This window comes from Lissotriton helveticus, chromosome 3_1 (genome assembly GCF_964261635.1).
Source record: "Lissotriton helveticus chromosome 3_1, aLisHel1.1, whole genome shotgun sequence".
Lineage (NCBI taxonomy): Eukaryota > Metazoa > Chordata > Amphibia > Caudata > Salamandridae > Lissotriton > Lissotriton helveticus.
The window spans coordinates 588174237-588190044 of NC_136061.1; the positions used below are offsets into that span (position 1 = coordinate 588174237).

The window sequence follows — 15808 nt, forward strand, 5'->3', positions numbered from 1 at the left end:
TTGAAACCGGAAGTGCAACTGAAGCATTCAAGTTCCTCCAACAAGGGAGCAGTGAAGTCATCGGCCGCGTTAAAAACAAGACCACGTCATCCGCGTCAATTGAAATTTTATGCTCTCCATCGCCCATTCTGAGCTCAGTGATATTCGGATTTTGACGTACCCTTTCTGCAAATGGCTCCATATATAGAGCAAAGAGCAAGGGTGATAAAGGGCAGCCCTGTCGCGTACCTCTCCTAATGCGAATGGTCTAGCGGACACTCTGTTAGCCCTAACCCTCGCCTGGGGATCCCTATACAAGCCATCCACCTACCTCAGAAATCTGTCACCTGCCCCGAATTTACGCAGGACCCGCTGCAGGAACGGCCAGTGAATGTGGTCGAATGCCTTTTCGGCGTCGATCGAAAGGAACACCGTGGGCGTCTGCGTGCGCTGGGATTTGTCCAACAGATGACAGGCCCGATGTGTCCCATCACTGCAATTGCGTTCTGGCATGAACCCCGACTGATCGGGGTGGATCAAGCCCTGCATATGTGGTGTCAGTCGGGCAGTCAGTATGCTTGTGAAGATCTTAAGGTCCACGTTTAATAAAGAAATAGGGCAGTAGGCCACGCAGTCTAGTGGGTCCTTGCCCGGTTTAGGGAGCACAACCACTTCAGCCATAATCATAGTCAGAGTCACACTACCGGTATCACTAAAATAATTAAATAATTGAGCCAGAGTCGGGGCCAGCTCACTGGCAAATGTCTTATGAAAAATCGTTGAGAAGCTGCCTTCTCCAGGGGCCTTCCCGTACGCGAAGTCACGGATGGCCTTAATGACCTCTTCTATGCAGATATCTGCATCCAGACTCGTTGGCTCCCGTGAGGGAAGGGATGCCACCAGGACTTCACGCACTTAGGGCTCGGCCGCTTCCGGGTCTAGAGCGTCATCGCTATATAGATCAGTGTAGAAAGACTCAAATCTGCCTGCAATATCACCATCCGCGTGCAAGACTCCTTCCTGGGTGCCTCTAATTTCTACGATACGCAGAGCGTACATCTGTGCATGAGTAAATTTGCAAGGATTTTCCTGGCTTTATTTCTCCCGGCATAGTACCTCTGTTTGGTCCGCAAGAGCGAGTATTCCACCCTATGAGGTCAAGTGCTTTCAGCTGCTGTCCAGCAGCATTAAGTTTCCTCCTAACTTGTACGGTTCCCGCCCTCTGGTGCACTCCCTCCAGCTCTTTCACTTGCGATTCAAGCTGCTCCCGTTTTTCTTTTCTGTTTTTAATAATACCTGGCGCTATTTCAAAAATTGGCCTTCTACAACCGTATTGAAGGCGTCCCACAAAAGAGAGACTGAGGATGCCCCGTCCTCGTTAAGCTCGAAATATGACTTGATTGTCGCCCGTATTTCTTTAACATTGGCCTCGTAAGTGAGCAGTTTATGGTTGAGTCTCCACTGCCCGCGTCCTGGGGGACCCCCTTGAATGTGCAACATTAAATTTACTAGTGAGTGGTCTGAAAGGGCTGTGGTTCCTATAGTGACCCCTCTGTGGCTTTTGTGACTCTTGGGGATTTTAAAAACCAATCTATGTGGGCATACGTTTGGTGGCCTGCTGAAAAGCATGTGTACTCCCTAGCGCTAGGGTATCTCTGTCACCACACAACCGTCAAAACCAGGTCCTTCAGATTTTACCACATGGCATTAGATAATACCGCTTGTGTCCCTGTCCTTGTACGGAACGGTTCAGCTGTGCATCATGTACTATATTAAAATCCCCCCATGACAAAGTCCTCGTCTGGTGATTCCAGAATAGCATTCAAGGTGTCATTGAGAAACTCCTCCTGTCGCTCGTTCAGGCCATATATAGTAGCAATGGTGTAGGCGTGGTTCCCTATGTCCACCTTCAAGGCCAGAGCTTTGCCCAATACCTCTACTTGTGTGCCCAAAACCCTGCCCAGGAACTGAGTGGCAAATAAAACTGCTACTCCTGCCTTCTAGTCTCCAGGTGAAGAGAAGTGTTGCCTTGCGAACCATCTGGAGTGGAGGCGTTTCCAATCTGCTTTCAATAAGTGGGTCTCCTGTAAGAGGCAGACGTCACATTTCAGTTTTCTCAAGAGAGACAATAGCACCCGAGTATCGGCATGTGGCTAAGGGGTGACATTGAGCCTATGGTGTGCCGCCCGGACTTTGACAGTAAACCCCAGTCCTCCCGAATCCTACCCCGTCTCTCCTCCCATCAGCTCTCTGGTACCCCCCCGCCCCATCCCCAGAGCGCCCTCCCCACCCCGGGACCACCTGATATTCCCCAACTGAAGGCCTACCTCTAACCCTAACAAGAATCGTGAGAATGGAGCAGAAACATTTTAAAGAAAGAGAAAATAGCGTAGAACAATAATCTCACAGGTCGAGAGCATGAACAGAGCCCTCCAACAACAAGGCACAACAATGTGCATGGGTCCGTTTATACGACGATCGGTCATTCTCTCTCGTACGTAGGGCTCTACGCCGTGGCCGACTTCTTTGAGGTTGGGAACCCTTCCTGAGGCTAACAGTGTGTTAGCCGAGCCAACTGCAGGACCTCGATACTCAGTCACTCTTAGGCTATCCAGAGTCCCCTCCGCCCGCAGTCTACGGATCAAAGCCTCTCTCTCTTGCTGCTTTTCGAGCTCTGTGGGCTGTGTGGGCTTCACTCTCCCCGTCCTCGGGCATCTTCTCGGATTAGCCGACATTGAGGGCATTGCCATCGACCATTGTCCGCTCTCCAACTCCTCATCAACCAGATTGTCGCTGTGTATGTCCCTCGCCTCTTTCAGGGATTTCACAATACGCAATTCTTTATCCCACATGAATGACAGGCTAAAGGGGTGACCCCATCGATAGCAGATTCCTTTGTCTCTCAAGAGGGAAGTAAGCGGCCGCAATGCCCTTTGGCATTGTAGGGTGAGAGGGGAGAGATCTTGGTACACGCCGACCTGAAGGCCTTCAAATATATTTCTTGCCTTGTCCCTTGTGGCCTTCATAATGAGTTCTTTCTGCCTGTTTGAGTGGAGACAAGTAAGAATATCTTGTTGCTGACCCGGCCCGGTGTATGTGATCCAAAATAATTTCTTCATCTCTGAGCTCTGGGGCTGCGTGTCGGAAGTAGCGCACCAACCAATCTTCCACTTTCCGTTCATCTGCCTGCAGTGGCACTCCCTTGAGGTGGATTTTGGACCTCTAGGAATGGTTTTCCAAGTCCTCCACACAGAGATGAAGCTCATCATTGCGCTCTTTTAGCTCTAATAACTCTTGGACCTGTTCCGTAAGCGCCTTATATCTGCGATCGCCTGCGCGCTCCAGGGAGTCCACCGATCACCAATCTCCTGCACGTCTGCCTTGAGCAGCTTAACGTCAGAGGCCATTTCCTGGCGAAGAGCTGCAAAATCTTCCCTCAAGGAGTCGAAGAGTTGCTCCAGAAAGCCCCTTGTAATGGGTCCATAGCTGAGTCGCCTGTGGTCTCCGCCTTCTTGTCTGCGGCGAGCTGGTCCGTCCCATGCATTTCTGCTTTCTTAGAGGCAAACTTTTGTAGGAGGTCTTAGATTGTAGAGCCTTTTTTCGTTCTAAGGGAAGTCATCTCAGGAACCTCTGAGCTCAAAGGACCAGATGCGTGGGCAGGGGCTGGGTCTTCTCCCCCTTTTGGCTAGGCCTGAACAGCTCTCGTGCACCACACATCCAGCGTCCTGGGCCTACCACCACTGCCTCGCCCGCAGTTGGTGATGCTCCACCAGGGCACCCAAGCTGATGTAATTTCTCCAGGTAGGTCAGGCTTTCGTGTCTAGTGATCTCCTGCAGCTGTTGCTCCCTTGTCCATGGCTCCCTCCCACCACTGTGCCACAGGTTTTCCCCTCTTGTCGCCATCTAGGGGTACACTAACCGTGTCTCCACGCTGCCTCCTTATCTGCGGAAGCGTTCTTTAGTGCAGAGTCTGTGCCCCTCAATCATGACCTGCTGTGTCTGGAGCAATGCTCCTCTCACTCAATTACTCCCTGGCCCTCACACAGGTATTAGCAGATCTTCCCCTATCTGGCCTTGGTGCCCATTCAGATCACCCTGGAGGACACGCCAATGCAGTCATTTGTTCCCTCGTGGCTCTGGGGTGGTGCGCAGGGAGAGGGGGAGCCCAGGCAGTTGCGCTCACCGTATGCACCAAAACAGTCTTCCCGGGAGCCGCTGCAGTCTTTGCTTCATTACCAGGTCTTTACAGAGAGCACGCCGTCTTCCATCCAGTGCCGGGGCTGCCGAAACGCCGGCACTTCCTGCTGCAGATCCAGACGGGCCAGGTCCTCGGATCACCGCTGTGGGGATGAGCTCTGGCATGTAGGCCGCAATCTCACTCACGGGGGGAGTCCAGTCACCTCTTAGTCTGGGATTCCTTTCTCACTCCTCCGACTGCTGTTGCGCCCATCTGGGAGGCCATCTCTCCATGCCCCAGTCTCCGGCTCCGCGGCTCAGGCAGTTCGCGGCCATGTCATCTCACTGCCTCCAGCGGCCCTCCCCAGAGCTCTCCGGCCTGGAGGGTGACTGCTGCGTCACACCTGCTCCGCTGCACCCGGGATCCCCCAGAGATCAAGTATGGCCTTGGGTCGTCTCCGGTGCTTAGGCGCCCCTGCCCAGTCATGCCAGGGTCCCAGAGGCCGGAAGGAAATGCCTTTGTCTGCCTCGGCGAGCAGAGCTCCTTAGGCTTGCTGTTGCTCCCCCGCCATCTTGTATTTAAAGAGTCAGGAGATCTGAATATTTCAAGGGACTGTCGTTCAGGCCAGCAGAATTACTCACGGAGTAAGGGCACCAGGGACAAGAAAAAGATATAGGGGAATATGAAGAATTTGGGCATATTGATGCATAGAGAGGAGTTTGGATCCCTCGGAGGCTTCTACAGTAGAGGTGGTTCATATTTTGGTGGAAACAATTTGAGAAAGGTTTGGGTTACAGAACTATGAATTGTTACAGATCAGCTATTTCAGCAGGAAATGTTCAAGTAGATGGTAGGTCGGTAGGATGGAACGTTATGGCATGTAGAATATATTTATTCGGGTATTTATCGTGCGCGCAGCTGCTCCAGCAAAGGAGCGTCCTGGCGCATGACAAGATAGAACACAACACCGCTAACAACAGGAGCAAAAAAGCAACTATGGGGCAGAGTTAAAATAAGAAGGTTTTGATAGCCTTACGGAACTGCAGAAGATCCTCCAACAAACGGATCTCAACCGGGAGAGAGTTCCAGATAACCGCAGCACTCACTCGAAAGGAACGGCTACCGGCACGACAAAGCTTAAACCGGGGAACTATGGCGAGAGCCTGGCCCAAAGATCGGAGAGAGCGAGACGGAACATACAAAGATAAAAGATTGGTCAGGATCTGGGGGGCAGTGCCTTTCAGAATTTTGAAGGCCAAACATAAGACCTTAAACTGGATTCTCATCCTCACCGGCAGCCAATGCAGGGAGTGGAGGATGTTAGAAACAGGGCAGAATCTAGGCAAGCCAACTATCGCTCTAGCGGCAGCATTTTGAACGCGCTGCAGGCGAGTGATTTCTGCCTGGTTAGCCCCCACCAGGAGAGAGCTGGCGTAATCAAGCCGGGAGATTACCGTCGCCTGTATCACCAGCTGCCTGGTCGGGGCATCAAAAAATTTAAGGACGGGTCTTAAGCCCCGCAGCACACCAAAGCAGCAGGCCGCAGTTTTCTTTGTATGGCCAACAAAGTTAAGGCTAGAATCTAGCCAAACTCCCAAATTTTTTAATTCAGAGACCGGAGTCGGAGATGGTCCCAATTCCGGAGGCCACCACCTGTCCCCCCAGAGCTCCGCTCGCTTACCGACAATCATGATTTCTGTCTTACTAGCGTTAAGCTGGAGACAATTCGCAGTCATCCAGCTGGCCACCGCCTTCAGTCCATTCTGAAACCTAGGGGCATCCAAATCCGCATCCCCACTGAGAGTAACCGCCAGCTGAGTGTCGTCAGCATATGAAACCATAGTCAGGCCCCACTGCTTGACGACCTCAGCCAGCGGTCTCACGTAGAGGTTGAATAACGTGGGACTCAGCGAGGAGCCCTGCGGAACCCCCATAGCCAGAGGATGGAATTTGGACTGATAAGGTGGGATGGCCACGCAGAAAGAGCGGTTGTCGAGGAAGGAGCGGAACCACTGCAGAGCAGGCCCCCCGATGCCAATCTCCTCCAAACGGTGCAGCAGAATGCGATGAGAGACGGTGTCAAAGGCGGCGCTGAGGTCTAATAGTACAAGCGCCGCCGTCTGACCCGCATCCAGCACCGCACGCAAATGCTCCACCATGGCGAGAAGGGCCGGCTCCGTGCTGTGACCAGCACGGAAGCCGTTCTGCGTGGGGTCCAGGACATTGGCCCGAGTAAGGTGGTCTGAAAGGGCCAGATTAACATGGGCCTCCGTAACTTTCGCCGGCCAAGGGAGTAATGAGATAGGGCGGTAGTTCTCGGGTTTCAAAGGATCCAAAGAAGACTTCTTCAGAATCGGAGAAACCACCGAGGTGAGGTGAGGAAGGCCACCTAAGGCAAGCTATGATGTTTTATGAGAAGTCAACTTTTTTTATTAGAATCCTGGATAGTGAATATATATTTGGATTTAAAGGACCTTACAGAAAAGTTGTCAACTCTATTATGTTTGATCATGCAGAAGAGTAACAGTTGTGAAAACTTTGGCGATGAGTAGCAAAATGTATGGTCCAGATGGTGTATATTTTGAAATCTGGAAAAGGATAAAGACCATGTCTGAGTCTATCTTTTATCCAAGTTTCCCTGAAGAGAGGAATTTATGTGTGGTAGAATGCTTGTCTGAGTATGAGAATATAATTATGGAGTACAGAAGAGATGGGGATAATCAATTACTGATATGTTATGTTAAGCCATGTGGTGCAGTGAGTACCGGTACAACTGTTAGATGGATTAAGTGGTTAATGGAACTAGCAGGTATAGATGTTTAAGGCACATTCTTTAAGAGGTGCTGTGGCAGGGAAAGTGTTATTTTGTCTGGTGTAAGATTGGAGGAAATTCTTAAAACGGCCGATTGTAAAGCATTGCTTTAGCCCAGTAAAACATGTGTCAGATGTGGTGTTGAAGGTCTTTCAACATGCATAATGATAGCGTATGGTCTTGAAATGAAATGCCAGTTCTCCAAATGTTATGAATAGAGAATCAAGATTTCATTAATGACATGGAGGCTAACATTATCCCTCCCACCACTTCCCCTTTGGGAAGAATATTAAAAATGGGAAAATAAAAAGAAAGAATAGAAAGTATAATGTATCTGAAGTTTATTGATGGAATAACAGTTTTTGAAATTTACAGGAGATGTATACATGATAATAGATACATGTTGATGACTTGTTTGTTATTCTTAGATGCACAGTAAGAACAATGGAGAAAGGATTACAGGGGCAAGGGATGATAGTATGTCGCATTTAAAAAGGAAGAGTGTTCTTCTATGAGGGGATTACTTATGGTCTATGGTTTTGTGGTTCTAGACTGAAGTTTGTTTTTGTAAAGTTCTTTAAAGGTGCTGCTGGAGTGGCAATGAAAGGTTTAATGCATAATGTTAGCCTTCGTGTCTTTAATGAAACTTTATTCTCAATCCATAACATTTGAAGATTTGCCGTTCTAGTTGATAGATTAATTAAAAGTTCAATTTTTCAGTGCGTATGTATACAATGTGGATTGGCAATGTCTGCTTCCTTTGTGCTTTTGAATTTCATTTTTATTTTTATTTTGTTCTCGTACTGTTTGGCTTTTTTAGATGATATTATAAAGTGGCCTACTAATGAGCAATTTGTAGGTTCTTTATAATAAATTAATAGGTGCTGTTAGAAAAGCCCTACATGTGGTATGTAAGAGCCTCATCCTTTTATGGCATTGAGCAGACAAACTCGAAGGGGTTTGCTTTGCGGTTTACTAACACTTAGCCTGAGTAATGGATGACTTCTTACAGCCATGTATGGCATTTAATAAAGGACCTATTAATCTACAGATCACCTCTGGCCTCCAAGTATTAGATACGAAAATGCTTGTGTTTTAATAGCTTATGTCTCATAAATCATAATAACCATGTGACTTTTCCATGTCTTAGCTCAGCAAACACTTATTGGTCCTCAATACATTTACATTTTAACTGGTAATTCCAAATTGGCCTATTTAGTAGACATTTGGTTTACTTTTTAGAGCAGTGGAGGTCAGACGCGTGAAAGTCCATTGTCACCTTGTGTCAGTTGATGTCCATTGGGGCAGAGTACCGTCTGTTTAAATCTGGTGGTCAGGGTTGGACCACTTATGGATTAAAATCAGAAGATTGCTTAACATGTGTGCATTTGTCCATCTGCTATAGATATCTGGAACTAATGGTGGCCTCGGATGTTACCATAATTTCTTCAGAAAACATGGGTGAGCGCAGAGGATGACTTGTGATTTCATTTACTCTGTTGTGAAATCACTCATCAGCAAGACCAAATGTTGCTGTCATTGTGACACATATTTGTGCCAGAAGATGTCTACCTACATCACCAAATTCTTTTGTAAAGCACAGGAAATTAGGGGTAGCCAACTTCCACTGAAGTGGTGTTTTTGGATCCTTAAAATGAATTTATAAATGTGTTTGGTACACTAATAATGCTCTTGAAAATCTAAACTTCAGGATAGTTTCTGAAGGAAAGTGCAGAGATTTAAAGTAGAAGATTGTATGTGATATATTCTGATGACTAGCTAGACTGTATTTGTTTCATGGAGATGGTGGTATCTGTTTTTATTCCAGAGGGCTGTGACAATGTATTCATAAACAAACAATTTGTGAAGAATCTATTGCTATATCAAGGTGGTAGAGACTACACTTTACCGTAGAACAACAGGACTTTCAATGGCATGGAGCCCAAAACGTGTACATTCTGAATCTTTTTATTATAACTAGAGTTCGGTATGCTGTAGAAGGCATACCAGACTGGATGGTCAAATAGCGCTGAATAGTTTTGAGGATAGGTAGAAATGGCCTACAGTATTCCAACACTGAGCAGGTAAAATCATCAGATGTTCTACAATCTATCAAGATAAATATGTACTTTCTGACAGCATAAGAGTAGAAGAGTTACAAAGTGACCTCTCAATTTATTTTGAGATTATAGCAATTTGGTACTAGGGCTTGGTAGTTAACTTTGTGGACTGATGTACAATAATACAGATACTGTACTCTCTTATTTGTCCAGCATTATCTACTTTAGTTTTATAATCTAAATATTTATCAAACACAGTACAACCATAATTGCTATACATACATAGTATGAGTACACGGTGTCTTAGTCAAAACAAATAATACAAAAAAATTGCAGACTCCTATGAAACTAAAAAGCTAAAACCACACAAAGATTACAGGAATGATGGCTGGTTAAACATGAATTACATTGATCCTGAAGTTCAAACAGCAGTTGGTTTGTAATTAAAGAAGAGGTTGCAAAACTGCTGAATCGCGTTTCTTAAACCAATCGAGTAGGTTATAAGTTTTAGAAGCATTCAAAACATTCACCTGAAACTCTGAGACTATATATATTAAGCAATTCCACCTACAAAAGAAAAGGATGTTAAACAAGAAAAACTCATTCTCCATAAAGCTAAAGTTAACGGACCACATTCTCTTCAGTGGTTGCAGTGATGTTGAGCCTTTGATAAGTGTCTGTTTAAGGAACACGTGAATAACAATTTCCAAATGCAATAGGCACATTTAGTGACTTTTAGGCTGTTCTTAGAGGACAATATTCATACCATAGGATTGTTATTTTGTTCTTTTGATTTGCATCTGCCTTAAAAGCTTCTTACTTGTAAACAGATATAAAAGGGATGCATGTCCTTGTCCCAAGTGCATTTTTGGTTCCACGTGCATAGACTGTAAGTAAATTTAGCCTGATAAGAGTAGTTTGTGCTTCTTTAACATGGTCCAAGAATAGAGTTCCAAATGTTGGATGTTCAAGATGCCTGAAATCATTATAAGTATGCTTTCAGGCAACCTTCAAATCCAAAACATATTGTATAAAATTACAATGCTATTAATTAATGTGTTGGATAATTATACTTATTTGCTGCCCATGTCAGGTAAAAAGGAAAAACTCAACCATTAAAAAAATATATTTTCATTTTGATTCCCGAATGTTCTCTGCTTCGTAGAAAACATGAAATACCTTATTTCAACGTAGTCGAAATGTTTATCAAGTGAGGGCTTTGTTTTTGTAGTTTTCTTGCTATTGTGAGGCCATCTTAGATGTTTTGGTATATTATAAATATATGAATAAAAACAAAATAAACATTTACAAGCAATAATATGTTTGATGTCTTACTGCACTGTACTTGAGCTAACCGATTCCACCAGGCACAGTCTCTAAAATGTTTAAAGTGTTTTTAGGGTTATGATTTAATTTCAAGCAAATAAATCCTGTGCAAGGAACCTGAACTCTGAATGATTATACTTATAGATAGACTAGTGCCCTCCACCTGTTTGTCCAGAATCTGCACGTGAAAAAAATGACTGTAGTTCAAAAAGATATAAAATGACTTTTCCTTAAACTTGTCCTTCTCTGGTTATTAGTTAGCTTTATGCATATGTTGTAAACGTGTTGTTTTAAAGAAGGGAAGATATCCTTTCTTCTGCATTACTAAAGGATTTGGTGATGAAGTGGACATCCTGCCCTAAGGCAAAAATTGCTTCAACCCTTGTTTATAAACAGCATCATTATGCCACATGGATCATGCAAGCCACAACATCAATGTCGTGTATGTGCTTGATGAAGCATCAGGACTCGATGGTCATCTCTGGACCATGAGACATAAAGAAGTCCTGACTTCCCAGTCCAGTTGCAGTAAACTACATCTCCAAGGTAAAAGGTGTTGAGTACATCACTGTGTAGCATATGTTCCTGCTGACTTAACAGAACTGCATTGGCGATGGCTATGGGCATGAGGAGAACATTGTTTTCTTATAGTATCAAAAGTTAAGGTAGCACACCACACGCTGACAATAATGTTGATGGAGGGAGGAAGGGAGGCGGTAGGGTGAGCATTTAAAACACGGGGAAGAATGAAGAGGGGGAAAAAAAGTCCTCTTTTGTTTTTTTAATACAGTTCCCAGCAGGAAGATCAGGATAGGAGGCTCCCGCCTGCTCCAGATAAAAGGAACCCGCAGTTTCCGGGTGAAGAAAGGGGGTTCCCTGTCCAGCTTTCGCCGGGCCGGCAGCCTAAAGAGCACCAAGCTATCACGTCAGGACTCAGGGTCCGAGAATGAGGATCTACAGTTGTCCCAGAGCAGGGACACTGTCACTGACATAGGTAAAGCAGATAAGGGTGGTTTAGATAAACTTAATAATCTGTTGTGATGAAAAAATCGCTAGTTTTCTCCCATAGTATAGACTACAACCTGCCAATCCTTGCTAAAATTGTTTTTCTTTAGTTTTGTTTCACTTGCTCCTACTTTGGTGCATTGTACCCTTTTTTCATCTAATTGGTCACCTGCCACCAGTGTATTCATTCCACACTAACGGCTTCAACATCAGTGTGTTCACCCCCTGAAGTCATTCAGTGCTTTAGTCTCATGACGTTTAACTTTAATTTTCCTATGACCAGTTTTTCTGTGGTGGGTGGTAACATTGTAACAGAAGCTCCATTCTTGTCATTAAAATAAGACACATGTATATGCATACGAGATCCTGGTCTCTAGTAATGGACAATTAGGTAAGAACTGCCTTCATAGTTAAACTAAAAGGTGCTTCTCCATGAACAGACCAAAGTGCGCAAATAGTGTGCCTTATTTAGGACTGGGACACTCCACCTAGAAATGCTCTGAATTTTTATGATCTATTTTTAACTGAGGACGTGTACACCTAGTCCCAAGCCCTCGGTAAAGGACCAAAACGTTTTATACCTAGAAATGCTCTGAAATGTTTCTGTTCTCTTTTTAGATGAGGAACTGTACATCTAGTGCACAGCCCTTGGTAAAGGGCCATCAGTTTTATGCCTTTTGATTCAGCACCCTTTGCTGAACCTAAAATTTGGCATCATAGAAATTCCTCATGTTGAGACTGAAGAATGGCCTGAATGTGGTTCTGGTTTCAGTGTTTGAGACCTCTCCATGGACTCTGTTCAGTAGAATTAGAATTCTTAAAATTTGGATCTTTTTCCCCCTTTTATTCCCCATACTTGTCAGCTTCCTTTCACTGGTGCTACTACACATGACCAGGGGTAGCAAAAGCAGCAGACTGTGATGCCAGTGAAGGGTTCCTTACCACAGAGCCCTGTCAATGCAGGTCAGTCATGGATCTAATGATTTGTGTCATCTGTGCGCTTCATCGAATGTGTTTCATGTTGCTTTTTTTCATTTGCCCCCTCCCCGCCCACCATTCACACAAAATGGAAAAGTAATTTCAGACACATTGAGATCTTGTGATTAGCAACTACATTCAGCATTTAATAACCCAAATTATGACCAGATGACTAACGTGAGTGGGGAGCAGAAGGGCTGTGAGACAGGATTGCATTTTCTAATGTGGCATACTGCAATAATCTTGTTTTTGGCTAATAGAGTGTTAAAAAGCTGACGACTTGTTTGATGTTTCTTCTTGAGAAGAAGGCAGCCCATGGAGCACCAGTGAACCAAGCATTGAGCCAGAGGGATTGAGCAGCACAGGCACAGCAGAGAGCTACCATCGGAACATGTCTTGGTTACATGTGAGTAAAGTATGGAAAGCCAACTTTAGTTTGCAGGCAACTTAATATGAGTATGAGTTTTAGAGATAATCAAATGATTTAACCTGTGTTTGGACAGGAGAATATCAATCTTATGTCTAGCTCTTGATATATACCACAGGTGAGACCAATGACAGCTTGTGGATGGTACCAGAAACCATGCCAATCCTACAAAGTAGTGAAAATCACAACAACTTAGGCCCCCTATGTATAACCTAATGCTATGTTTTACGCAAAGACTGAATGCTGAGACGATCTTTTAAATCACATTGATTGCCTAAGAAAAGGGAAACTCCTACCAGTTGCCATGGTGCCATCCTTTACTTAATAGTTCAGAAAGGTGTTTCTTTCAGAAGGATACAAATAGGTGGGAAAAACCCCACAAAGAATAACATAAAAGTTTCCGTGGCACTTTGTCTATTGCTTGTATTGTTTAATGAAGAGGTGAATAGCAATACAACAAGCACCATCAGTAATTAGGAAGAGTATTGCAAGACAAATCCAAAACAAATATAGTTGAATTTCCAGCTACAGAGACAAATAAAGAATCAAATGGCCAGTGAATGTGACAAACAATAAGGAAACAAATGCATCCTTCACTTGTAGGTGCCTCCTCATATATATTTAAACAGAAATTGACATCACCGGAAAACCCTTTCTTCCTTCTTGGTTTGGTCACATCAAGTAGGAGTCCTGGGATAGACCACCAATTTTGAAAGGGCAGATTATAAGGTTTGGCCGTGCTTCTGTCTTGAAATTTATGCTTTCAGGCATTTGAATCAGAAGTCTGATTTTGACATTCTTCGTCCAGAATTGGACTCTGTTACTCTGTTGCCCCTCTTTACAGTGTGAGGAACACCCCTTCTAATTTCAGTGAGTGTGGAAGTGCTTATGAAGTCTGTGCTGTACACACTGACTGCAGTGCTCAGCAACACACCACCCAAATGAGGAAGGAGCATGCCGTTTCCATGCTTGTGTCTTCTAGTAAAACTCTTGCCATTCTTGGATGTAACAGTATGCCACCTTCAGAAGCTCCGGGTTTCTTCTAGTGTTGATGAAAACAACAGCATGGTAACAAAGGAACATTGATAAAAGAACATCTATCTTATCTGCTCAGTATGATGATAACCTTCAAAGTTGATCAGAAATTGAAGCAGACCTTAACCTTCAAGAATCACAGATTTCCTGGACCTGATGTTCTGGTTACCATTATACCGTAACTGCAAGAGATTCACATGCAAGCCGATGTTAATGATTGATGAGAATAAATATCTTAGGCTGAGATAAATGAATGACAGAATAACTTCTAAGTATGAGGTAGATAGTATAAAGACTTCTAGGGCCATATGAATTAACATTGCGTTTTGCGTTTCCTAAATAGCGATTTTTAAGGAATCGCTATTTAGAAATCGCAAAATGGTATGTATGTAGGAAATCGCTTCTTTTTAGCGAGTCCTTAAAATTCCTTAATTGCGATTAGCAAATGGCTAATCGCATTTAAGGAATAATTTCCCATTCATTTCTATGGGCCAGGAGGCCCATAGGAATGAAGGGGAAATTTGCGATTCGCAATTTGCTAATCGCAAATTGTGAATATTTTCAAGGGTGCAGGGGTGTCTCAAGAACACCCTGCTGCACCCCTGAAAATGACATGTGTGCGCATATGGCGCACATACATGCCCTAAGGGCATGTATGAGCGTCACATGGCACCTTTTGATGTTTAAAAAAATGCTTTTTTAAAAGAATTCGCAACTTACCACCAAATAGAAGTTGGTGGTAATTTGCGATTCCTTAATGGCATTTTGGAATGTTTTTTTCTTTGATACATTGCATTTAAGGAATCGCAAAATTTGCAATTCCTTAAATGCAATCGCAAAATAAGGAATGGCTAATTTAGCGATTCCTTATTTTGCACCAAAAATGTTTCATACATACCATTTAGCGAATATGGGTTCGCAAACGTGCGAACCCATTTTGCTTTGATACATATGGCCCCTAGTCTCAGATACCTTACCTCAGAATATTCCCCAGGCATCAGACTAGATCTGGACAGTTTGAGCAATACCTCTACACGCCAGTAGGTGGCGTAGTTCAGCTCGTTTCAACATAGTCAACGTCATCAATGCCAAAGGTGACGTCGAAAGTGCCTATGTAGGCGCCACCCCAGCATGCTAACTTCAGTTCTTTTCTTTCTGCACCATAAGTGTGGATCCCGAAAGAACTACTTATCTTCGGTTTTTGGACAGCTTTTTTGACATTTTGTCAAATTCTTTAGACCTTTGTCTTCCATTGTGCCAGGAATGTCCCCTAAAAACCTGTGGGGTTAAAATCTGTAGTTCCTGTTCACGGACAGATGTCTGGGACCGACTTTCATCTGATTTGCCTCTGATGCCTGTAGCTGGACCATGACTCCAAGGCCTGTGAAGACTGTTGTGCCATGAATCCAAAGGCACTTCGGGAGCAATCCCCGAAGCTCCTAGTCACCAGTCAACTCCGCGCCACTCCAGGTCACAGTTGTGTGGAAATACCAGGTCTGTTCACTGAGCTGTTCCCGTTCAAAGTCTTCAGTGAGGCTCACAAACAATTGGAAAAATCTAACAAGTCGAAGCTCTACACAACTTCACAACACCTGTCCAAGTCATCAGATAAGGTGCAGGAATGGTGTTACCACTCTAGGCCCGGCTCCCATGTGTCGACCCCAGGAACTGTGTCTAGGTCTGCTCTGCGTCATGCCTCCCCAAATTTCTTGGAGCCAGAGACACCCCTGCCGGGCTAAACGTTTTATGAGGTCATGCACCTCCTATTTGGGTGGGCCAACCCCTCTGCAGCATCTTCGGATCCCATGGGCTTGGCGGGTGCTCCCACTGGATTTCTAGCAGCGGCTCCCTTGGAACCAGTAATGGATCCAGACAGGATCCAGTCACGACCTTCTCCTGAGCCAGTTCCAGTGACGTTGTCCCTTGCACCGCCAAAGCCCCATGATTACACCGACCCCATCTTCATACCTGACTCATGCTATGGACTTAGATTGGAGTCACCCAACATC

The 15808-nt window shown here is 44.7% G+C and overlaps 1 protein-coding gene across 1 annotated transcript in view; it reads left to right on the forward strand.

Annotated features, from left to right (window-relative positions):
- Positions 1 to 15808, forward strand: part of UNC80 (unc-80 subunit of NALCN channel complex) — a 2761828-nt gene that overhangs the window by 1155881 nt on the left and 1590139 nt on the right. The window contains exons 26-27 of the mRNA XM_078680564.1: positions 11145 to 11348; positions 12643 to 12743. Of these exons, the coding sequence (XP_078536690.1) occupies positions 11145 to 11348; positions 12643 to 12743 (305 nt within the window). The remainder of the gene's footprint in view (positions 1 to 11144; positions 11349 to 12642; positions 12744 to 15808) is intronic.